The sequence below is a fragment of the Bos indicus genome, chromosome 13, assembly GCF_029378745.1.
Source record: "Bos indicus isolate NIAB-ARS_2022 breed Sahiwal x Tharparkar chromosome 13, NIAB-ARS_B.indTharparkar_mat_pri_1.0, whole genome shotgun sequence".
Classification (NCBI taxonomy): Eukaryota; Metazoa; Chordata; class Mammalia; order Artiodactyla; family Bovidae; genus Bos; species Bos indicus.
This window is the reverse complement of record NC_091772.1, coordinates 1,538,941-1,564,093: the sequence shown is the minus strand read 5'-3', so window position 1 is coordinate 1,564,093 and position 25,153 is coordinate 1,538,941. Positions and strand designations below refer to the sequence as shown.

The following is a 25,153-nucleotide window of genomic DNA, read 5'->3' as shown; positions in this document are numbered from 1 at the left end:
GGCTTCAGGTGATTTGGGGATCGCACTGTGAGTAATTGGGCTACAGAGCTGTTTGCACATAGAATTTTAAGGCTAATTATTCTTATTTGGACAGTAGAACAAGTCCTTTGAAGCTACAGAGTGTATCAATCAAGCTTGGTGTGCCTCCTACGAAAACATGAACAGTCACCTCAAAAATATTCTTTTGGTGTTTATTTTTATGGTTAGGCAAATTGTTCCCACACCTGTGTCTCTGTATCAGTTTGCTGGTATCTGTGGTTTCATTTCTCATGTGGTGTCATGACTGGAGTACACGTTCCCTGCGTGTGTGCTGATCACGCCTTTCTCATCTGTATCTCCAGTGTCTATCAGAGGGTTTGGCAGATATTAAGTTGTAATGAATATTTGGCAGGGAGTTTATAGATGATGTGGTTTCTTTCTCAATCCTTAAACTGTGGGTTTACATTTGCATTTAATTCCCAAAGCAATTTTAGGAGATAAAATATCTTCTGTTTAATTTCCTCATCACCCAAATACTCCTTTTTACCTGCGGCCTATTTGCTGTTTAATTACACTTCCATTTGTCTCATTTAGCTTAAAAGGACATTTTTAATTCAGAACCATAACCAAAGATAGAATTGGCACTTCCAGGTGTCTTTCAATCAAAATACTTCCTGGTAGAACAATTTCTAGTTATTACAAATGGGGTTGATACAAAGTTCTAATCCACATGTCAGCTATAAAGACATGTCATATAAATTGAGGATGCTCTGAAATGACTTTAAAATAAACTCTGTGTTGCTCTAAATCCAAGATGTTTGGATCTGAGCCTTCTTAAAAGCGCCCACACAAGTGTGTTCAAAGGCACTGGGGCATTCTCTAACCCCAGACCCACAATCACAGTGGTGAAAGAGGCAGCATTTCAAGCAGGTTCCATACATTTGGCCTGAAAGGGCAGCCTGGCTTGGACATATGCATTTGTTTTTCTAAAAACCCTTTAAAGCTTTCACTATGGACTCACTCATTCCTTCCTGGGGAGAAGGAGGCAGAAGCACATGTTCTGGGATGTCACCTGCACCGGGCCCTTCCGGTGGGTTTTCCCACCTAAAAGTTCAGCTTGGTCTTCTTTAGCTCCCTGCCAACCTTCTCCTTCAGGGGACAGTCTGTCCAGCAGCTTTCTATGCCCCATCTAGTGGTATCTGATGTGGTGTCAACACTCACGTAAAATTACCCCTGGGACTTTGAGCTCGTGTAGCTGTTTCTTGGGATTTCTGCACCTCATTTCTGAAACTCAAGCCTCCTTGTCCCCAGGAGGCCTTTCTGGAATATGTGGGTTTCTGTTTCCACTCACACCCCTAATTTTTATTTCAGGAATCTGCTATGAATCCTGGGATTCCCTCTTATTCCACCATATCTCTTCTGAATAGCCATGTTTCTTTCCTTGGGGAAAGGATCCTGCTGTGGACTGGTGCTCTGAGGAAACTCCAAATGATTATGCCTGGATTGCTTAAGTCTTTGTGGTTCAAAAACTAACTAATTTAGTTCGTCGTGGAAACTTGGGAAAGTCACTACATTTCTCTCAAGTTTTTAACCTGCAAAATGGGCTGACAACAGTACCAACTGGTAGTGTTCTGAAGATTAAATTGGATAATTTCTCTATGATTTAGCACAGCGTATGGTCAATGGCAACCCACTCCAGTATTCTTGCCTGGAGAATCCCATGGACAGAGGAGCCTGGTAGGCTACAGTTCACGGGGTCGCAAAGAGTTGGACACGACTGAGCAACTTCACTTCACTTTACTTTACTATGGTTCCATGGGGAGTGTTCAATATACAGTTGCTACTTTAATTTTTATGATTGTTATTATTTCTGGAGTCCTAGATATGCGGGACTGAGAAGACCAATGGTAGTAGACTGTAGCTCCCAAAGCTATTCTCTCCTGTTAAAATTCACTTGTACTTTCTCAGGCCTGGCAAGGCAATCTCTAGCTTATAGGAAACCTGACCTCTACCCAACTGTAATTTCACTGCTTGATCTTATTTCAATAGTTCAAAAATAAGGCAGCCCCTCAACAGCATGTGAAGCTTTAAAAATAAATCCTTGAGCCCAATGTTTAGATTTAGAGCAGTGGGTCTCAAAAGGGGGGCCTGGGACCAGAAGTGTCAGAATTGCCAGCCCCACTCTAGGCTTGCTGAACTGACAGTTCAGCATAGGGTCCAACAATCTGTGAGTTAACCACCCTCCAGGTGATTCTGATGCCTCTCAGGTTGACACTAACGGACCAAGTGGAATCTGATTTTTGACAAGCTCCTCCTGTGATTTTGACCTGCTCTTTCACATACTATCATTGCAAGCTAGACCAGTAATAGAACAAGAGCATTACCCTGAACCATCTAACACACAGTCGTGACGAAACCATCCACTGTTTACCACCTACCAGCAGAGAAAGCTTCAGAATTCTCTTTCATGGAGAGGCCTCCAGCAATGAAATGAACAAATCATATAAACACCTCTTAGAATCCATTTACCCTAGGTACACTAATTTCTATTACACTTACTCATTTGTTTTGTTTTTGGCATAAACTTATTTTCAAGGCTACTTTATTGCTTGATTCATTTAATTTACCTGTCACCAAACATTTATCATGTCCCTATTAGGTGTCAAGCCATCAACAACAATGAAATGCAAGTTGGTGCAGTCACTATGGAAAACTGGCGGTTGCTCAAAAAAGTAAAAGTAGACTTGCCACCTGATCCAGCAATACCGCTCCTGGGCATGTATCTGGACAAAACTATAATTCAAAAAAATACATGCATCCATGTGTTCATAGCCAATGGCTACTGGCTACTGGGGCTTCTCAGATGGCATGGTGGCAAAGAATCTGCCTGCCAGTGCAGGAGACACAAGAGACGTGGGTTCAATCCCTGAGTCAGGAAGACCCCATGGAGTAGGAAGTCCAATATTCTTGCCTGGAAAATTCCATGGGCAGAGGAGTCTGGTGGGCTATACTCCAGGGGGTCGCAAAGAGTTGGACACCACTGAGCACAGCACAGCAGCAGCACATTGGCTATTGACAGTAGCCAAGACAGGGAAGCAACCTAAATGCCCATCTGCAGATGAATGGATAAAGAAGATGTGGTACACATATACAACAGAATGTTACTCAGCCATAAAGAAGTGAATTAATGCCATTTGCAGCAAAATGGATTGACTTAGAGATTATCATACTAAATGAAGTTAAGTCAGAGAAAGACAAACACCATCTGATATCACTTATATATGGAATCTAAAATACGACACAAATGAACCTATCTAGGAAACAGACTCACAGACACAGAGAACAGACTTGTGTTTGCCAAGAAGAGGTGGGAGAGGGACAGATTGTGAGTTTAGGATTAGTAGATGCAAAGTATTATGTAGAGGATGGATAAGCGACAAAGGCCTACTGTAGAGCACTATATTTAACATCCTGTGATAGGCCACAATGGAAAAGAATTTTTAAAACATGTATGTATATATATAATTGATGCTTTTGAACTGTGGTGTTGGAGAAGACTCTTGAGAGTCCCTTGGACTGCAAGGAGATCCAGCCATTCAATTCTAAAGGAAATCAGTCCTGAATATTCACTGGAAGGACTGATGCTGAAGCTCCAATACTTTCGCCACCTGATGTGCAGAACTGACTCATTTGAAAAGACCCTGATGCTGGGAAAGATTGAAGGCAGGAGGAGAAAGGGATGACAGAGGATGAGATGGTTGGATGGCATCACCGACTTGATGGACATGAGTTTGAGCAAGCTCTGGGAGTTGGTGATGGACAGGGAAGCCTGGCATGCTGCAGTCCATGGGGTCTCAAAGAGTCAAACATGACTGAGCAACTGGACTGAACTGAACTGAACTGATATATAATGGAATCACTTTGCTGTACAGCAGAAATTAATACAATATCATAAATCAACTATATTTCAATAAAGGGCTTCCCTGGTGGCTCAGATGGTAAAGAATCTGCCCACAATGCTGGAGACCCAGGTTCTGTCCCTGGGTTGAGAAGATCTCCTGGAGAAGGGAATGGCAACCCACTCCACTGTTCTTGTCCATTATTCCACGGACACAGGAGCCTGGCAGGCTACAGTCCACAGGGTTGCAAAGAGTTGGACACGACTGAGCAACTAACACTTTCACTTTCATTAAAAAAAAAGAAAAAAATGGAGTGTCACAATTACTGAGAAAACATTTTGGAGGACAAAACTGATCATTCATGGAAATGGTGGCATTTCCTTTCATAGGGAGCCTCAGAAACGGAGTGGACAACATTCCATACTGGCCACTTAAATATTGCCTTTTCTAAATCTAGGCAAGTGGATTGTATAAACTTTTCTGCTCTTTTTATACCACTGCAAAGCTACACTACTGCATAAAAAGTGAACCTTTATTTGCAGTGTGTTCTTAATTATCTTAAATATAACTGTTTTCCAATTCCTTGTAAGATTTTCAAAATATCCCCCCAAATGATTATAACCAAGAAATGAATTAGTGAAAATAAAAATAAAACATAGCCTCATTGGAGAATAGAGAAGAATTTGGAAAAGATATTAGAATAATGGAATTTACAAAATACTAGTAGGGTGGATGCTATTTGCCTCATGTAATTTCCATTTCTAAGAAATGATGTCTTTGTTGCTTTTTAAAATCCAGCTCCTGAGTTTTGATCATGCTTTTATGTCAAGCATGTGTTAAATCACATGTCACAATATGGATCTGAGAAACGCATCTTACCTCTCTCTATAACCTGGTAACAAAATTAGATTATTCATTAAGGAAGCAAAATGAAAGTGCCAGCCAAACTTGCTGCTGCCTCCTGTTACATTATCCAAGAGCATCAAACGTGTATACCTATGGCCAATCCATGTATGGCGAAAACCATCACAATATTGTAAAGTAATTATTCCTTAAATTGAAATACATAAATTAATTTTAACATTCTTTATAGAGAAAAAGGTTTGGGTATAGACACATAAATCACATTTTTAAGGCTTACCAGTTTAATGTGTTCTCGTTTCTGGTATTTTTCGCTATAGTATTGCTCTTGTCGAAGATTAAGCAGCTGCTGCTGCTGTTTGTCCTTCAGATCTACTAACTTTTGGGTCATCTCGGCATCCAGGGCAGCAAGGTCTTGCTCAATTGTTGATGAGACGTGGTCAGGGCTACTGGGTTCTGATCTGCAGAGACAAAGAGCTCGGCTCACAAAATGTGCAGTTCAGAGCAAGGTAGAGAGAGGGCTGCTCACCAAAGTCCTTCCTAGAGAGAGGAATGTGTTTGGAAATAAATAGTCAAGTGGTTGAGACAGAGGCTGATACCCCAAGGACAAGCTTAGCAAGAGAGGGTCTCCAAACACGGAAAGTGGATGAAATTTGTGTTGCTCTACAAAGAGGTAGGGGCTGAAAAGGAAAGCCAGGTAGCTAGGGTTCCTCACGATGGTGCCGAAGAGGATAAACCTCCTTGGGAAAAACAATGTCTAATAAGGACTTTTTGAGGCTTTTGTTTTTTTAACATAGGATGTATAACACAATTCCCAGCTACATCTCTTCTATGCATTTCCTATACATTTCTCCCCTACAGCATTATCAATGCTGTAGGGGAGAAATGCTGAATTTTGCTTCCAGATGATGCAGATTGACAACAGAGAGCATAGGCAGACAGCACGGCAACACTCCCACCTGACATGTTCTGTTTCTTGACATCTTTTAATAACAAAGATTTGTCATTAACATAGTTTTCTCTGGGAGCTGAACCAACTTCATTGATATCTCCACCCAAATAGCACTTTGGTTCCAAGAGAAAGGAAGATGAATTGAGTTCATTATAATACATTTGTCAAGAGCTCACTCTGTGCAAGGGGAGTTCCTTTGAGTTATTCATAGAGAATTACACAGATATTTAGAAGCTTAGGACTAATACAAAGCAGTTCACACTAACTTATTATTGTGCTAAAGTATATAGTGTAGTTCCTTCAAATTTTGTGCTCTTACTTCTTTAGGTCAAATAGAGAGGCGGTGTTGGAAACAGTACTAAGAGCAGGTCTGTTCTTTTCATTTACATAGAAACCTCTGCAGGAAGAACCACCCAGAACATCAGATTCTGTCTCTGTGGTTTCACTTGTGACCAAGTGGAAGAGGTTTCTTGGATCAGCTGGTACTGATTCCTCTTGCTTTCTCTTTGAATTAGGCCAACACAATAGTGCCATATGGATAAGCAGTTGGTAGAAGCTAGTGTTAAGATCCTAATTTGTCAAATAAGGCATTCAGGAGTCCCTCAAAGATCTAAACATCAGCATGGCAGCACTGAAGTTGCCCTCTATTCTGCATGAATATAAGTCTATTTATCAGCATCAGAGTGTTGGTGGGGCGACCTCCATCTTGGCACGGACATGAGATACATTTGTCATCTTCTGTAGCAGGAAGTTGGTGCAGCCAGAACAGAGGTGATGCTTGAATGAGTGACAGCCACGCCAGCAGAGACACCAGGGTAATCTTTCGTGACCACTCAGCAGGTAACAGGGGTGCTCTGCTTGGCTTCTGGCTTTCACAGTAAGCCAACAAGAAGGCACAACCACCTCCAGTTTGCATCTGAGGAAACTGAGGTTCAGTGAGGCAACTTTCCTGAGGACACAGTACGAGGGAGCGGCAGTGCTGCTCACCACAGGACAGCCGTCTAGAAACCGCAGTCTATGCTCTGGGAACAACACAGTGCCCGATGGAAACCGTCTGAATGATCTGCTCTTTGCATTAGGTGAAAGCTCAGTTGAGATGATGGGTATTTGAATAAGAAACTAATCTAATCTAATATTTTGCACACGAAACTTACAAACCAATGTTACCTCAATAAAAAATACATCTAAAATGTAGTTATTAATTCATTTGAAAAGAACAAGCTGATTACATATTAAGGTGTATTAATTCCCTGAGCTTCCCTGATGGCTCAGGTGGTAAAGATTTGCCTGCACTGTGGGAGACCTGGGTTCAACCCCTGGGTTGCGGAGATGCCCTGGAGGAGGGCATGGCAACCCACTCCAGTGTTCTGGCCTGGAGAGTCCCCATGGACAGAGGAGCCTGGCGGGGTCGCAAAGAGTCAGACACAACTGAGTGACTAAGCACAGCACACACACACACATTAATATATTTTGTGAAAAATAGCCATACTTTCTAAACACAAAGAAAGTTAGTGGGATTTTTATGGACATTGCATCCATTTATTACTCTGAGGTGTTCTCAGGATTTTTACATGTATCATAGGGAGATGGACAAACAATCAGATCTCAGTGGCTTTGCCTCTTGGAAAAAAAAGTTTCTCCTGATGTATTTTCTGATGCTAGATGCTTAAGAATTTTTGTTTGTTTGTTGAAAGAAAGTATAGGAAAATAACCAAGGGATGATGTTTCTGCATCATCTTCAAAAACAAGGTTGAAGACATTATTCCCTGTTGCCTAATGTTGCCTGCATATGATCCAAGAGATGCATTGAATCTTTTTCTTTGTAATTTATTAGTGATACCAGGAAAATGTTTCTTCCTCTTAGAAAAGAAAACAAGTTTCCTTTAACCAGATAAGGAGAATTATCTCACCCATATTTCCTTTTCTCAGAAGCTAAGAGCTTCAGGGTTCAAGGACAGAAATTACATTAAAAAGTTAGTGCTGTCCAGTTGAAATATAATATGGGCCATGTATTTGATTTTTTTTGACATAGCTATCTTAAGAAGAAAAAAGAAATGAGTAAAATAAATTCTAATAATGTATTTTGCATAGCCTGATCATTTCAGTATAGAATTAAAGTAAAATCAATATATGTTAATTTAAAAACATGAGTTTTTTAGTGAAGTCTTTGAATTCTGGTGTGTAGCTTGTACTTGAAAAACACTTTAATTACAGTGTGTCGCTGTTTGTGGCTGGTGACTCACGTACTAGGCAGCAGGTCTGGCAACTGGTAGACAGGCTGTGTGCATGTGTGTGTATGTGTATGCGTTTGGGTTTTTTTTCCTACTTTTATAGGATTTTTTTTATGTCTTCTATGATAAGTTATTTCAGTATTCTATTGGAAGTTTGCACGATATGACTTATAAGTAAATAAATATAGGAATAAACAAATGACTACATACATAGCACTAAAAGAGAAATTCAGGAGAAGTTTTAGGCCAAGTTTTCCTTAACTGTTTGTAACTGTGGGTAAATGTTAAGCCTTTAGTTTTCAGATTCCTCCCTGAAGAATTGACAACAGTTCACCTAGATGGCTTCTAAGGCTGCTCCAGGTCTAAAACATGATGATTTTGCAGATTTAAAAAGCCCATGTACTAGATTTTGATTGTTTTAAAGTTAAGCACATGTTAAAACATATGTCACAAGATGCATCTGGAAAAGGCCTCTTACCTCTCTCTAACTTGGCATCAGGATTGGAATACTGAGTAAGGAAGTAAAAGGAAGGAATGGTACAGTCTTCCTGACTCAGTTTTTATGCTCTCATATTTTCCCACATTACCACCTTAGGCACACTGGGGTGATAACTGAATAGGTCATGTTCACTGCTATGTCCCCATTGGTTGAATAAATGTGTGAGATGCTTCTCCCCAGAACTATCTGAGTACCTGGAGGTGTGGGGCTTAGGCCCTGACAAGGCATTATCTGGACAGAGGTTTGTGGGTTTCAGATAGGGCAGCAAAGGGTAGTAGAGTTTCTCTTTTCAGTAAGACCAGTTGCCCCTTCAGTGAGGTTCTAGTCCACAGCAAAATGTCATATCCCCCAGGTTGCAAGTTGCATGCTTACTTGCTTCAGTTCAGTTCAGTTCAGTCACTCCGTCATGTCCGACTCTTTGCAACCCCATGAATCATAGCACACCAGGCCTCCCTGTCCATCACGAACTCCAGGAGTTCACTCAAACTCACATCCATCAAGTTAGTGATGCCACACAGCCATCTCATCCTCTGTCATCCCCTTCTCTTCCTGCCCCCAATCCCTCCCAGCATCAGAGTCTTCTCCAATGGTCAACTCTTCGCATGAGGTGGCCAAAGTACTGGAGTTTCAGCTTCAACATCAGTCCTTCCAATGAACACCCAAGGCTGATCTCCTCTAGAATAGACTAGTTGGATCTCCTTGCAGTCCAAAGGACTCTCAAGAATCTTCTCCAATACCACAGTTCAAAAGCATCAATTCTTTGGCGTTCAGCCTTCTTCACAGTCCAACTCTCGCATCCATACATGACTACTGGAAAAACCATAGCCTTGACTAGACAGACCTTTGTTGGCAAAGTAATGTCTCTGCTTTTCAATATGCTATCTAGGTTGGTTATAAATTTTCCTCCAAGGAGTAAGCGTCTTTTAATTTCATGGCTGCAGTCACCATCTGCAGTGATTCTGGAGCCCCAAAAAATAAAGTCTGACACTGTTTCCACTTTTTCCCCATCTATTTCCCATGAAGTGATGGGACTGAATGCCATGATCTTAGTTTTCTGAATGTTGAGCTTTAAGCCAACTTTTTCACTCTCCTCTTTTACTTTCATCAAGAGGCTTTTTAGTTCCTCTTCACTTTCTGCCATAAGGGTGGTATCATCTGCATATCTGAGGTTATTGATATTTCTCCCAGCAATCTTGATTCCAGCTTGTGCTTCCTCCAGTCCAGTGTTTCTCATGATGTACTCTGCATATAAGTTAAATAAGCAGGGTGACAATATACAGCCTTGACGTACTCTTTTTCCTATTTGGAACCAGTCTGTTGTTCCATGTCCAGTTCTAACTGTTGCTTCCTGACCTGCATATAGTTTCAGTCATGTTCAAATCTTAGCAACCCCATGGACCGTATGGAACCCATCAGGTTCCTCTGTCCATGGGATTTTCCCAGCAAGAATACTGAAGTGGGTTGCCATTCTCTCCGCCAGGAGGTCTTGCCGACCCAGGGATGGAACTTGTGTCTCCTGCATTGTGTATCAGCTGCAATACGGCTAGTCAACCAGCTGGTCTTGGGCCTACAGGCTAGAACTCAAGGGTAGAACTTCCTGTGTATCTAGTCTCAAAATCTGGTCAAATAAAGAAATTCACAAGCAAAAGTGAACTGAGGGGACACCAGAGCTGTAGAGAGAGGAGGGGGTTGGGTGGTTTTCCTTCTTGCAGTGGTATAGATCCAAAACATGGTACAAAACACTGAAAATTCATCACCTATATTTCAATGAAAAAAGTCAAGTAAAAACCACAATATGACAATTTGCAAAGGAAGAAATATAAATTGACAATAAATATACCAAAAATTCAACTTAATAAAGAAGTGCAGATTAAGATACTAAAAGCATCACTTTTTCCTCCATCAGTTTGCACTTTCATATCTTGCTGATAGCTACAAACTGAAATAGAAGTGTCTTTAAATTGATCTAGGGATCTCATTTCTAGAATTTTAAGAAAATAATTAAGAATATGTGAAAGATTTATCCATACATATTTATCACTACATTCGTTGCAATGCTGCTGCTAAGTCTCTTCAGTCGTGTCCGACTCTGTGGGACCCCATAGACGGCAGCCCACCAGGCTTCCACGTCCCTGGGATTCTCCAGGCAAGAACACTGGAGTGGGTTGCCATTTCCTTCTCCAATGCGTGAAAGTGAAAAGTGAAAGTGAAGTCGCTCAGTCGTGTCCGACTCTAGCGACCCCATGGACTGCAGCCTACCAGGCTCCTCCGTCCACGGGATTTTCCAGGCAAAAGTACTGGAGTGGGGTACAACCCTTATGTTCAACAATAGAAAATCATTTAGATAAATTATAGTTTGTGCATTAAAAAAACATTGAAAATGCACACAAATAACTCTCTTCCTTTATACTATAAAACAAACAAAAAATACCCATTCAACTTACTTTTTCTTATTGTCCTTTTTGGCTGTCTTTTCCAGAGCTGCTCTCCTTCTCAAGTAGTCGTTCTGGATTTCATTGTATTTTGTAGTGTGCTCTTTGATGAGGTCGGTGGTTTTCTTGTGGTGTCTCTTAACCAGGTCTTTCATTTCCTTGTAGTGCTTCTTTTGAAGTTTCACAAACGACTTCTGCTGCTTTAGCTCTTCAATCGTCTGCGCTTCTACTTCTGCAACAAATGGGTATGAGAGCTGAGAGGGTGGGAGGGCTGGGTGGGCAGAGCCTCGGCTGCTGAGCAGTTATCTGTCTGACCCTGGCCCACAGGCTGGAGGGCAGGGCTTGGAGGTTGGACGGTGCTCCCGGCTGCTGGCTATTGCGTGCTAACTTTGTGACTATGTTACTAAATTTCTCAGACTCAGTTTCTTAACTGGTAAGTTTTTTAAATGTTGCTGCTAAGTCGCTTCAGTCGTGTCCGACTCTTCGTGACCCCAGAGACAGCAGCCCACCAGGCTCCCCAGTCCCTGGGATTCTCCAGGCAAGAACACTGGAGTGGGTTGCCATTGCCTTCTCCAATACATGAAAGTGAAAAGTGAAAGTGAAGTTGCTCAGTCGTGTCCGACTCCTAGTGACCCCGTGGACAGCAGCCTACCAGGCTCCTCCGTCCATGGGATTCTCCAGGCAAGTTAGGGTTCCCCAGAAACAGAGCCCAAGGGAGGGATTCAAGCATGTGTGATCTACCACGGGGCTCTCAGGAGGGGAGTGAGGGCAGCGGGTACAGAAGCAGCAGCAGCTGATGCAGTCTCGGCCAGGGTCTGCTTCTGCCTGACCCCAGGGAGTGCTCTGCAGCTGTGAACTATAACTACAGGGTCAGTTTCACCTTGAAGCAACATACTTGGCAACGACAGTGGGAGAGACATAAGCTCCTTGGAGAGGGGGCTTCATTTCAGCTGGGGGCAATTTTCTTTCTTTTAATGAAAGACCTCCTACACAATCTTCATCTATCCCTGTGGTTTGCTGCTGCTGCTGCTAAGTCACTTCAGTCGTGTCCAACTCTGTGCGACCCCATGGATGGCAGCCCACCAGGCTCCTCCATCCATGGGATTTGCCCGGCAAGAGTACTGGAGTGGGTTGCCACTGCCTTCTCCGTGTGGTTTGCTAATGTTTGCAAGTAGCACTACACCTGCTTTGATACAAATCTTTGATGCCTAGAACATCAAATGCATCAGGGCATTGTCAGAGACACAGCTGTGTAACAAGTAGCTCAAAGGGATATAATGAGATATGCTGCATGATCGAGTACCTGACACAGCAGCTAGATATTTCTCAGATGAGAAATCCCTCTTCCCGATCAGTGCGCCTTCCGTGAAGGCAGTTTTCAAAAGCAGAGGAAGTTCTGAGCTGTTAGCAACCAACGTTCACTACAGCTGGGAGCTGGGAGCACCAGATGGCAGAGGCAACTTGGGTGGGCACCAAAAGGATTCACTTCAAGGATCACACAATGTCTATTTCTTAAGGTTGTTATGGTGATGATGAAAGAATTAATGCAGTTTTTAACAGTTTCTGGCTTAACAAATGTGTGCACAGGTTCTTGAGCACCATTTCTCAGGGGCACTATTCACAGGATGGACATGGCAGGTTTGTATGTTTCTCATAAATTGCTCCAGTATAAATCAGTAAGATGAAGGAAGGTCCTTACTGTGATTTGCCCAAAGGCACCATGAGGTTAGTGGTAGCTTACATGACTACATACTGTTTTATTTAATGCCAAGAAAACACTTAATGTGACAGAGCCTGAGCTTAAAACAGTCTGCATTTTATTGATTTATTTAATCAATTTTAGAATATGCACTTAAAAATATGTAAACATTTCTAAAACTAAGATGCATCATATAGTTAATGGATAGTCACAATTTGTTGGTGCTTTTCCTTCTAGGCACTCTGTGAGTAACGGGAGACCTGAAATTGGACGGTGCCTTAAATTCAATGAATTATCATTTATTTAGACCTGGACTAAGTCATGGTTCACATGTTTCCAATCCTTTGATGTGAACTTTCCACTTCTGGGAACAAAAATAAGTTATTATAAATATTTAGCACTGTCAAGAGATTCAGAGATAATATATGCCATGAATAACAACAGACCTAAATAGAAAATGGAATGTCTAGTGGATAAACATTGATATCAGAGTAATAATTTATGTTCTTAAATGCTAAGGTCTTTAAGCAATTGAAATATGCTTCCCTTTTAATAATGGATCTATTCTCCTGACATTCAATTCCTTTTGAGAAAGAGGCCAGGGAAAGAAACACGTCCATTTGTTTAACAGTTTCCCTCAGGCCTGAGTGGACTTACTATGGTTGCATAATGACTTATTATGTTAAAATTTATAATCCTAAGGAATCACTGCCGTTTTGGTGACATATTCAACCCCACTTCTTTAAAAATGATGTGCAATGTGTCAGCTGTGGCAAATTTTAGGAACAAGGCTCCAGGTGTTCCAATTTATGATTTAAAATAATCCCATTGAAAGTACTATTAAAAAAAAAAAAAAAAACCTGTGGATAAAAGGCTACTTTTTGAATATGTCCTTAAACATAAAGAAAATGTCCATTTATATAAGGAAATAGATAGCACTCATAAGCAAACCACCCTGATATAATCACTGCTAATATATCGATACAAATACCCACTTTTCATCTATGCATTTGTATATTTTTAAATAATATTGCAATCATGCTCTGGTTTATTTTTTCTCTTGTTTTGTGTGTGAACATTTTATTGTTTCTCATGGAATGAAGTCTATAATCACATGTTTTCTTTTCATACATTTCGAAAATAATTTTGATGCATATTTTATGTGTTATTTTGGTGAAACCATAAATACACCTTCCTTTCACTTTTCACAAAGTGAACAGGCTTCTATAGCCACCACTTAGACCAAAATCAGGATATTATCAGACCCCAGAGGCCTCTTTGTGACTCCTGCCCTTGCACCCAGCCTCCATGTAGAATCCAAATCCTTGTTTCTAAGAACACAAATCACTTTTGCCTGTTTTTGCACTTTATGTAGCTGGGATCGTAAAGAAAGTGCTCTTTTGTGCCTGTTCTCCTTTCTCCAACATTATGCTTATAAATTTCATCCATGTAGTTCTGTGTAATTGTAGTTTATATCTACAGATGAATCCTATTTTATTCTGTCACTGAACCACAATTTATTTATCCACTCTCCTGGTTATGGATATCTGGGTTGTGTACGGTTTGGGCTTCTGACCTGTAGCTCTGCTTTAGGTGTGCATTTCTGTTGTATATTGGGCCAACATGCTACATAAAGCTACACACTGCTCACTGTATTAAAGAAAGGTCATACCAATTTTAGTCCTACTAGTTTAAGAAACTTACTGACTATAAGTAGTTGCAAACTGTATCATCATTCTCAAACACCGTGTATTCTATGGTCACAAATAGTCCATATTCTGCATTTCTAAAACATGCTTTATTGTGGGTACTTCGGGAAGACTGCATTCCTGTTCATTGGGTCACATGTCCAACATGAAACTATTCCTTGATTCCAAAATATATTAAAGTATGTTATTTTTTATATCAATAAGGTCCTATCTACCAAGTATGCTTACTTCTCTGTGATTACATTATGTAACATGGGTTGAACCAGGATATATCTGTAGATGGTTTTAGAAAATAAATACCAACCATGTTATATTTCAACGATAAAATTTCCTCCCCTCTAAATACTTACACTGTGTAATATTCAGGTGTCTAAATTCATAGGGGGCAAGATGGTATTTACCTGTTAAAACACTCTGAATAAGATCTTCTGTTTTGGCAGGTGCCTTTACAGAACCTAAAATAAAAAGACAAAATAAATAGCCTCCTATAACTTTTAAAATTATCTTCTTCCTGTAAAACAACGTTTGGCTCTGATCTCTAAGTTTCGTCATTACAGATTACAAATTCCTGAAGAAAATTATCCTAAAAACATTCTAAGACACGTCTTCTTTTGTAATTTCGTGTCAAACAAATTAAATGTGAACCTATATGCTCCATTTATAGAGAGAAAGGACATCTCTCCACTTTGAATCAAAACTCTGTCAACAAATTCAGTTTTGACAATGCTACCGCCACCTTCTGGCAAAATCAGGAGTGACAAGTGAAGACCACTGGTAGGTCAGCAGGCAGGAACAAAGTTGCAGGCAAGACCTATTGGGTGCCAAAGTCACTGGTCAAAAGTTTAAGGAGAAACAGGATAGTCTCATGGTCTTGAAGTCTCTCCCCCAAGATATTTATTAACTATAAAGGGGAAAACTACAACTCTAAGTGGGGGAATCAGGCAGGTGGCACCTTAATCAAGTGACCCAACATGAGGTACAGCAACATCAGGTATTCCTGACATGATGCTCTGAGAACAGCATCGCTTCTGTGACGTTCCTGTCACAAATGCACACCTCCAGTCTACCTGTGAGAAAACATCGGGCCAATCCAAGTTGAGGTGCCGTCTACAAAATAACGGACCAGTACTCTAAAAGTACACAGGGCATGGAAAAATGAACAGACTGAAGGACTGTTGCAGATTCAAAGATGCTAAGGACACATGACAATTAATACAGTGTGGGATCCTGAGTTGGAACCTGGAACAATAAAGACATTAGTGGAAGGCAGGTGAAGTTCAAAGCCTATGGTTTAATTCAAGGCACTATGCCAATGTTAATTTCCTGGTCTGACTTTGACCGATGTTAACACCAGAGAAAAGGAATCCATTTTTGTAATGTATTCTGTGTTATTTCAAAAATGGTTCTAAAACACCCAGTTAAAAAAATCAAATGCTAAAATGCTAAGTTTTATCCTACTCTCAAAAGCACAAGGTTATTCGCTATTTAAAAAACTTATTCATATTCTAGAAACACACAGAATGTTTGTATTTGGTACATAAAATCTTCATTTGAAAATATCACGTCTTGTTTATACTTGTCACTCCTTAATATTAATCTCAACAATCTCCTTTCTTAAGTAGCCTCCATAGGAGCAGAGAAGCTAAAGGGAAGAATTTTAGGATCATGGAGAATGGTGTCAGTTTTGCCTTCACTCTACATTAGCAACATGGCCTTCAAGAAGTAACTTGTTTCTGCAATTTAAAACTGCAATTTATTCATCTGTACTGTGGGGACGATGGTGGAATCAGCCCTCAGAGGCCTAGTCTGAGAGTGAAATGAGATAATCCATGTGAAGGGCTGAGCATGCTCAGCACGTGGTTGGCACTTAAAATCAGTGAAAAGTGAGATGGAGAAAGACGGGAAGGAATTCTTGGTAGAGACTTAATTTAGTGAAGCAGAACTAAGAATGTACTTCTAAAGCATAAAGTATAAGGTGTTTGAAGAACCCCTCAACACCCTGCCAGCAGATGGACCAACATCCATTAATAAATAAAGATATGGGGAATCTGGGTGATATTTTGTTTTGGTTTCACAAGTTATCAGCAGAGCCAGATGAGCACTTACGAGTCTCATAAAGGACTTACGAGTCCTTCTTTCTTTCCTCCCTCCCTTCCTTCCTTCTGTTATTCATCCCTCAGCAAACATTCCTGGACCGCCTCCTAAGTCCATGTGTCTCCCTCGCCTCATGATGCTAACTCAGTCATGCTGCCCGCTTTTAGTGTGGACACACTAGAGACTGCTGTTTACGTAGTGCAGCTCTTTCCTCGGAATGTTTACCTGGAGCTGGCTGGCTGTGCAGAGCCTGGGAGGGTGGTTTGGGTGTCAGGGACGTTGTGTGATTCACCCCGTTTTCTGCTGGAGTTGGCCTGGCTTCACTCGGAGCTTCTGATGGTGTTTCCCCAGGATCAGCCTAAAATCATAGACATACTTTCATTTTCCACACTTCTTACAGTTCTTTTGTTATCTTCTGAAACCCACAAAGTTACATTTGATGCCATTTCCACAACGCATCTGGACTCTGAAATATCACATTTGAATCTATGTGGAAAGCAGGATAAAAACAGCATGGTATTGAACCATGATTGTGGTAGGTTAATTGTATTAAAGCCCCAATATCTATGCCTTCCTGTGTTCTGGCCCTTGAGTGTGTCCTCCCATACTGACAGTGGAATTGAGCATGTGATTTGCTTTGGTCAAATAAAAGAGCAGCAAACTTAATGTAAGCAATGGATTGAAAAGCCATGTGCAAATGTTTATTCTCTCTCTCAGACCCCTGCTATAGCCATGGAGCATGAGAATCCATGTGGAGGCGAGCTGAGTCACACAGGCAAGGACATCCTGGACCAGGCAGCCCCAAGCTGACCATGGAAACTTAAGTGAGTCCAGCTCAGATGAGCTGAGACTAGTCCAGATCAACAGAACTGCCCAGCTAACCAAATGACTCATGAACAATAATAAGCAGTTGATGTTGTAAGCCACTAAATTGTAGGACTATTTGTTATGCAGCAGTAACCAACTGACAGTGGTTATAAGTGTTGATTTTAGAGTCAGACTTATCTGGGCTATAAGGCCCTGCCACTTATCAACAGTGTGATATTGAGCAAGTCACTTAACTGTCTGCCACTCATTTTTCTCATTTTTATTGATGAGGATATGTATTGGACTGGCCAAAAAGTTCATTTGCATTTTTTGAGACACCTTACAAAAAAAACTCAAACTTTATGGCCAACTCGATATGTACTGGGGATCATATTGTCTACATTGTAATGCTGTTTAGAGAATCAAGTAAGTTACTATTTATAAAGTGCTTAGAATAATTCCTGGCCCAGAGTATATATGTGCATGTTAAAGAGACAAAACATTTAAGCTTGTATAACACTACCAATGAATAATAGTAACAAATACATCAAGTGAAAGTGAAGTCGCTCAGTCACGTCCGACTCTTTGCCATCCCATGGACTGTAGCCTACCAGGCTTCTCCATCCATGGGATTCTCCAGGCAAGAATACTGGAGTGGGTTACCATTTCCTTCTCCAGGGGATCTTCCTGACCCAGGGATCGAACCTGGGTCTCCCGCATTGGAGGCAGATGCTTTAACCTCTGAGCCACCAGGGAAGCCCTATTAACATGTATGAAATTTCAAGACTTCCCTGGTGGCTCAGACGGTCTGTCTACAATGCAGGAGACCTGGGTTCGATCCCTGGGTGGGGAAGATCTCCTGGAGAAGGCAATGGCAACCCACTCCAGTATTCTTGCCTGGAGAATCCCATGGACGGAGGAGCCTGGTAGGCTATAGTCCACAGGGTCGCAAAAAGCTGGACATGACTGAGCGATTTCACTTTCACTTTCTATGAAATCTCTACTGCATTCCCTATAGCAGCGAGTCTGCTATGCACTGTGCAGAGCAAACATTTAATGTTTGATGAATAAATGTTGATCTTAATAAAACAGTTGCCTCCATAATTATATACCATCTCAGTGGTGCTTTCTGGGGTTCTACAATTCTTTTCTCAGAATTACCTTCTGAGTTCAGGGTGGATTTTCCTGACAATGAGGCTACCCCAATGCTCTACTTTGCAGTATCATTAAAAATATAATTAGGAAATGGCCAGAAGTCATTTAGAGCCCAATGTTATGACATTTTGTCATGTAATTACAGAAAGCAGGTTGTATTACAATAGCATTTTTAGAAAATGTAAGATGAGAATGAAAATAATTACTCTCATTGTCACAAGTGGCTTTTTTAAAATTTATTTTAATTGGAGGCTAATTACTTTACAATATTGTAGTGGTTTTTGCCATATAAGTGACTTTTAATCTGTTCCCCAAAGCATCTTTAAAACATGTCCAACACTGCTTTTGGTGATGGATGGCAAACTTATTTTAATTCAATGAACAATCCCTGTTTACCTACCACAGCCTGCTCTGCTCAGAGCTGTGACGCTGAGATGCAAGAGATGAGCTGGGGTCAGTGGTGATGGTGGGGCAGGGAGGCAAGAACCTAGGCCTGTGGAACTCATGATACAGAACGCTGGCTTCTGAAAGATGGCTGCTCCGAAGGGGGAAGTTCTGGTGTGTGTTATTCAGTTACATCCATCAGGAAAATTCTCCTTAAAATCATGATGCCCAGGAGGGGATTGCATATTTTTTGTTCAGCAAGAGATTGCAACCTGAAGGCTTATGGTTCCACTAGAGTGCATGGAAATGCTAAGTGTTGCCAGATTTTAAAATGAAGGAGATTTTACCTTAATAAAATGGATTTCCTACTTCACTTGAAAAATCATATAGGGTACCACTGGACCTGCAATCTCACTCTGGATGAGAACAGAGGGGTTTCTGCTCCTTTAGCACAATTCCATCTTACTCATTTACCTGCCTTGGTCCTGTAGTCACTGGGTTTGCAGGAGACACTTGAGAAGAATGAACTATCAGAGATGTTTGACCACAAAATTCCTAAAGAAAGTGTATTTACATTGCACAGAAGAGAGCTGAAGTAAAGGGAGTGCTGGAAAGAGGACTGGGTCATCAGCAAAGTTACCCCCAGCTTTGTCCTCTGGCTTGAATACTGTGAGGGAAAATTTTACGCCTCCTAGTTGTAGGGGGTCTCCACCGTCATCAAACTCAGCCACCTGGGAAGTAGGGACAGAAGGTGCTCTGTTCCATGGGCAATCTGGAACCCATTTATATCCGGGCAGGTTTCTGGAACCATGAGGGGAATAAACTAGATTCTTTCCGGTATGACAGCTAGCTGATACCAGCCGTCTGGAGGAAGACAGGGAAGAGGACAATTTTGATGGAGCAAAGAATGGAGGTGGTGGAAAGTCAGTTTCCATGAAGGCAATCATGTGTGGCTGCTTTTTGGCAATTAGGAGGAGTGTCAGGGGCCCTCAGGCTGGAGGCATATTCAAAATGAACGCAGAAGGTTATTTCACCTGTATCCAGTTTGCAGGTATTCCATGCCAATGTGTCCCCTTGGGAAATCAAGTTCAATCATTAACTCTAGTTGAGATGCAGGAAATAGAAACCTCTGCTTATCAAGGGTGTGTAAGACAAAGCCCTTACATTCCAGAAATTGATATAATGTATGAATTCAAAGACATTTTTAAAAAAGCAGATACATGTTGGCTTTCCCTTAAGAATCCACCTTGCAACGGAAGGGACACTGGTTGGATCCCTGATCTAGGAAGATTTCATATTCCTTGGAGCAACTAAGCCTGTGCACCGCAACGACTGAGCTCAGGCGCCCAGGAGCCGGTGCTCTGGGGAAGCCACCGCAGTGGATCGCAGACACAGGACAACGAAGCGAAGCCCCCACCCCCCGCAACTAGAGAAAGCCCGTGTGCAGCAAGGAAGACCCAGCACAGCTGAAAAATAAACAGATTTTTTTTTTTTTTTAAAGCAGATTAACGTTGAGGAAATACAACTGGCAAAAATTTTGTAGTTACAACTGAGGATCAAGAGATCGTCAAAGCCTGGAGCTGGATTTGGGGCAGGCTCTGGATAAATGCTTGGTCCGGGGGTCCTGCTCCAGGAAGGGCAGGCTGCATGGCATACATAATCCCAGGGTCACGTGGGGCCCCTCGCACTGTAACAAGCAGTTGGTAGAAATGATGGAGATGAGCAAAGCAGACGAGATGGAATGTCACAGGGCGAAGCGAGGCTGTGCCCAGACCTGGAGAAGGATCCGCTTAGACCGGTGACTGCTTTCAGCTCGGGCTTCCAGGAAAGTTGGAAAACTGCGTTTTTGTCAGCTGTCTCCCATTTTAAAACCACTGAGAAGCCAAACAAAGCTCATCTTCAGAGTGCATTTGGCTGAGAAGCTGCGCACCTGGGCCCTGCGCTCGGAGGAGAGAGCTTGCCAGGATTTCAGTCCTTCGGGGCCAGCTGTGGGCCCACCCGACAGCTGGAAACCGAGTGGGTGGGGCCACCTGCCTGCAGTCCCCGCCCACTTTCCTTATCGGGGCCAGCAAAGGAGGGCAGAATGCTGAACGCTAAGGACTCGGGGCCCCTTGTGCAGACTGACCCTTGTCAGAGACCTCTTAGGATTTCCTGGAAACTGATTATAAGCTAGTGAGAATTTATAGTGGCATAAGCATCAGACTGATGCTTAAAATATGTTGCTAAAGAAGGGCAGTATATACAGATTTGAATTGGCATCTCCCTGATGAAGATCACCATGTGCCAGACACTGTCACACATGCCAGCTTCATCTCAGCCAGCAGGGAAAGCAGTCACTCAACTCCATCAGACGGCGGAGATTAGTTGTTCAGTCGCTCAGTCGTGTCGGACTCTGCGATCCCATGGGCTGAAGCATGTAGGCTTCCCTGTCCTTCACCATCTCCCAGAGCTTGCTCAAACCATCAGGGGCATTAGTAAGTGTCTTTACTAAAGACTCTGTTAAAAGTCACTAGTAACTTGCTGGAAGCCACAATGTTAACAGGGGCATTAATGTTTGAATATATGTTACAGTCTAAAGTCTAGGTTTTTCTACCGCATTAGTTCACCCTCTATTCTGATAAGAGCAACTTAAGCAACCATAATAGTAACTTACTTTATTGATGAGCTACAGAGATGTATAAAGGTAAACATTATTCTCAAAGAGCTTACTCTGTTGTACTAAAAAAGCATTCGTGTATTAAAAATGAGTTGAATAAAACAGCTAAACACAAGAATTTGTGGGAGGGAGCCCAATGCAATACTATAATTTCTAATATCATTGAAAGGTTGAATAATTCACATGAGATGAAATGCAAAAACCAGATCCCTTGCCCCACTCACAAGCATAAGTGGAAGGCAATACTTGTGACTTTATTTCTCCCCAGTCCAAATATTCTTTTTCATGAGTTAGAATAAAATAAACCTGCAATCCTTTCTCATTGCACTGAAAATTACAATAGAAACAAAAGAACTAGAAATATTTTCTCAATTTAATGGCAAGACTCTTGGGATCCAATTAAACAAATTTTCAAGGAAAGAAGTTTCAGAAGTTTATTTCACTTGCACTAAATTTTGCTTACGTGAGTAGAGAAAAATGAGTTACAACAGAAATAGTTCACTACTCTCCAGTGGCCAAGTGGTAGCATTACACTATTTTTCTTTCAAAACATGAAATAGTAGATGTTTTTAAAGCCAAGATTTTATAAAAAATATTTTTATCCTTCCTATTTCCAATATGAACAGAAAAACCTTAAAATATAACATAAGTGGATCAGTAAAAAATGTAACTAGAAAGACCATTTTCACAAGTTTTAGAGGAGGAAAGGCTACGTGGAATGCTAGCTAAAAAGACTTCAGTCCCAGGCATTAAAAATTGGGTCTGACGATGAAGCAATAGAGAACTAGGATTTAGGGAATTTAGTGAGGAGGTTCATATGGTAAAGTAAAAGGTTTTCCAAATACCAGATGTGTGACTAGGCTATTGGTGGTGTTGGTGTTCTGCCTGAGTCATCTAAAAATACAAAAGTAATTAGCCTCCAATTAAAATAAATCAATTAATTAAAAAAAAACACCACAGTGCCTTCCATGTCATTGTTAGGATAATACTATCTTCACTTGGATGCCAGATGGGTGAAGGCAAGGGCAAAGTCATTACTGTCTCCAGAATATTTAGGTCAAGGCTCATAATTTCACCATGTAGAGATCTAGTTCACTCAGGATTAATTCAGGCAGTGGAAGTGGCTACATCAAAACCAGCCTTTCCCTTAACAAAGAGCTTTCTTAAACACCTGTACAATTGGTACCTTAAATTTATACTACTTGAGTGAAATTAGATTATGTATCTGCCCCACATTTCTAAAAAATTTACATTTCTAAAACCTGTATCCTAATGTATGTGTTCTAAAGCACTGAGGGATGATGTATGCTAATATTTGCAGCCTACTTTTAAATGCATTAAAAATCAGATGGAATAACGAAAGAATAGAGGGGTTATATATGTGATCTATATATCCATATATAGATGGATATATATGTGATAAAGAAAAGGCATCAAAATTGGAATTGTGGAATCCAGGTGATATACGGGTGCTCTTTGTATAATTCTTTCAACATTAGTGCATGTTTGAAAATCTTTATAATACGTTACGACAAAGCCTCTATCTTTTTAAGAGTCTATCAGAGTGAGTTAGAAGCAAAAGACAGCTTTAAGGAGCTGAGCAAATTCATTTGTTGATTTCAGTTTTTGTCATCATATGTGTCATCATCAAAGAAACTATCAGCATTCACGAGGTATCTCTTTGATGAAGCCTTAGTGACAGCTGCAAGTTACATGCATATGTGTGAATTTTAATTAAAGTCAGTTTCTTTCTCCAGACTGTAAGGACTATAAAAGCATCTGATTTTTCTAATCATTATATCTCTATATTGCCCAGTATGGAAACTGACACAGTGTGTTAAAAAAACCCAACTTTTATTAAAATGAATGCATGAAGAAATCGTTTGTTTCCTCCTCATGTATAATCAATAAACGAAGTATTAGTGACAGAGTCCTGAAATTAAAGAACCACTTGAATGTTATGATAAAAAGATATTTTTTGAATGAATGAATCAATGGGTGAAAAATATGAAGATGCTGCTCTTCCTGTTGTCTGTGGTTAGAGAATCTGCATTTAATTCATAGTTGCAATAATTTATTTAGAAGGAGATTAAATGGTGACAGGACATAGCTCTGCTGAGTATTTTGTGTTGCATATGTTACTCTTTTTACCAAATTTAATTTATTGGAAATATTTTGATATAGTCTCCAAAGAAATCAGCAGAAACAAACTCTTTGAGTCAGGCAGAAATCATGGATTTCTCCTTTAAAGAAGTCGTGGACCAACCACCCTTCACATTCATTTTTTTGTGTCTTTCATATTAATTAAATGAAATCATTTGGCAATGACTATGGCCTATCACTCACAGAACATATTCTGGGTCTGTGATGACATGGAGGGTGGGGTGGGGTGTGTGGAAGGGAGACGTGTATGCTTGTGGCTGATTCACATTGTTGTAGGGCAGAAGCCAACACAGCTCTGTGAAACAAGTATCCTCCAATTACAGAAAAAGAACAGATTCTGGACAATTCCCCAAGAAGAGTTTTTCCTGTCACCCTTCCCAGTTTCCAGACGACAGGTGAGAATGCATAGAATTCTTGACTTTGTAATTTCATTTTGATTCCATGTGGGGAGAGCCACGTGCTTGAGAGACAGACGTAGGGCTCCAAGCCAATGGTTCTCAACGTGTGGCCCTGGACCGGCAGCATTAGCGTTGCTGCAAACTCGTCAGAGTGCCAGTTCTTGGTCCAGACCTGCAGAACCAGAAACTGTGGGGGCAGGCCCAGTGATCTGTGTTTCTAGGAGCCATCCAGGTGATCCTGATTCACAATAATACTAAAATCTGAGAGCTCCACTACTCAAAGCATGATCCAGCAGCACCGGCATCACCTGGAAGCTTATTAGAAATGCATAATTTTGTGCCCTGCTCCAGACCTATTAAATCTGAATTTGCACGATAGCAAGATCTGTATGCCGGAGAAGGCAATGGCAACCCACTCCAGTACTCTTGCCTGGAAAATCCCATGGACGGAGGAGCCTGGTAGGCTGCAGTCCGTGGGGTCTCTAAGAGTCAGGCACGACTGAGCGACTTCACTTTCATGCATTGGAGAAGGAAATGGCAACCCACTCCAGTATTCTTGCCTGGAGAATCCCAGGGACAGAGGAGCCTGGTGGGCTTCCTTCTCTGGGGTCGCACAGAGTCGGACACAACTGAAGCGACTTAGCAGCAGCAGCAGCAGCAGCAAGATCTGTATGCAGATTAAAATTTGAGAAGTCTTGCTCTAAGGCAGAGTGAAAAACTGTCATTTTTTAAAATTAGTGCCAAATTTTTAAATAGTGGATAAAGTGTCAAGCTTCCATCTTGGAAAACTTAAATGGCATCCAATGCCTTATTGAGTTTAAACACTATACGTTTTTGAGAGCACCACCTTGGACTTTTTGCTATTGGATTATTTTACTGCCAAAATTCACACTAGACCATAGGATATTTTTCATCCTGAATAATTAAACCCTTTGAAGATGGCCAGTGTGCTACACACAGAACTAAGAAGTAAATGGTTTTAGATAAATTTCAGCTCACTTATAAGAGCATGGGTGAGAAAACTAAAAAAGTAGGCCTCTTGGAATAACTGAAATTTGAGTATTAGCAAATAGCTTTCTCTTTCAACATTAAAAGGACGTGAAGATCACTCACACACTTCACCTGTATCATGCACATACAGATGACAGAGGGCTAGCAGGCAGTGTACAAATTAACCTAACAGATCCCACATATATAAACCGAACTCTTTGAAGAGTCAAGTGCTAATAATATCC

The 25,153-nt window shown here is 41.1% G+C and overlaps 1 protein-coding gene and 1 non-coding gene across 3 annotated transcripts in view; both read right to left on the bottom strand.

The window, feature by feature from the left end:
* The window catches only part of PLCB1 (phospholipase C beta 1), an 856,639-nt gene that overhangs the window by 120,318 nt on the left and 711,168 nt on the right, over positions 1-25,153 (bottom strand). For both annotated transcript variants that reach the window (XM_019972864.2, XM_070801935.1), the window contains exons 24-27: positions 16,581-16,713; positions 14,663-14,716; positions 10,866-11,085; positions 5,020-5,200 (exon numbers count right to left, since the gene is read on the bottom strand). In XM_019972864.2, the coding sequence (XP_019828423.2) occupies positions 5,020-5,200; positions 10,866-11,085; positions 14,663-14,716; positions 16,581-16,713 (588 nt within the window). The remainder of the gene's footprint in view (positions 1-5,019; positions 5,201-10,865; positions 11,086-14,662; positions 14,717-16,580; positions 16,714-25,153) is intronic.
* On the bottom strand, positions 17,846-17,918 carry TRNAW-CCA (transfer RNA tryptophan (anticodon CCA)). The gene has a single exon. It is a non-coding gene; the product is annotated as a tRNA-Trp (tRNA).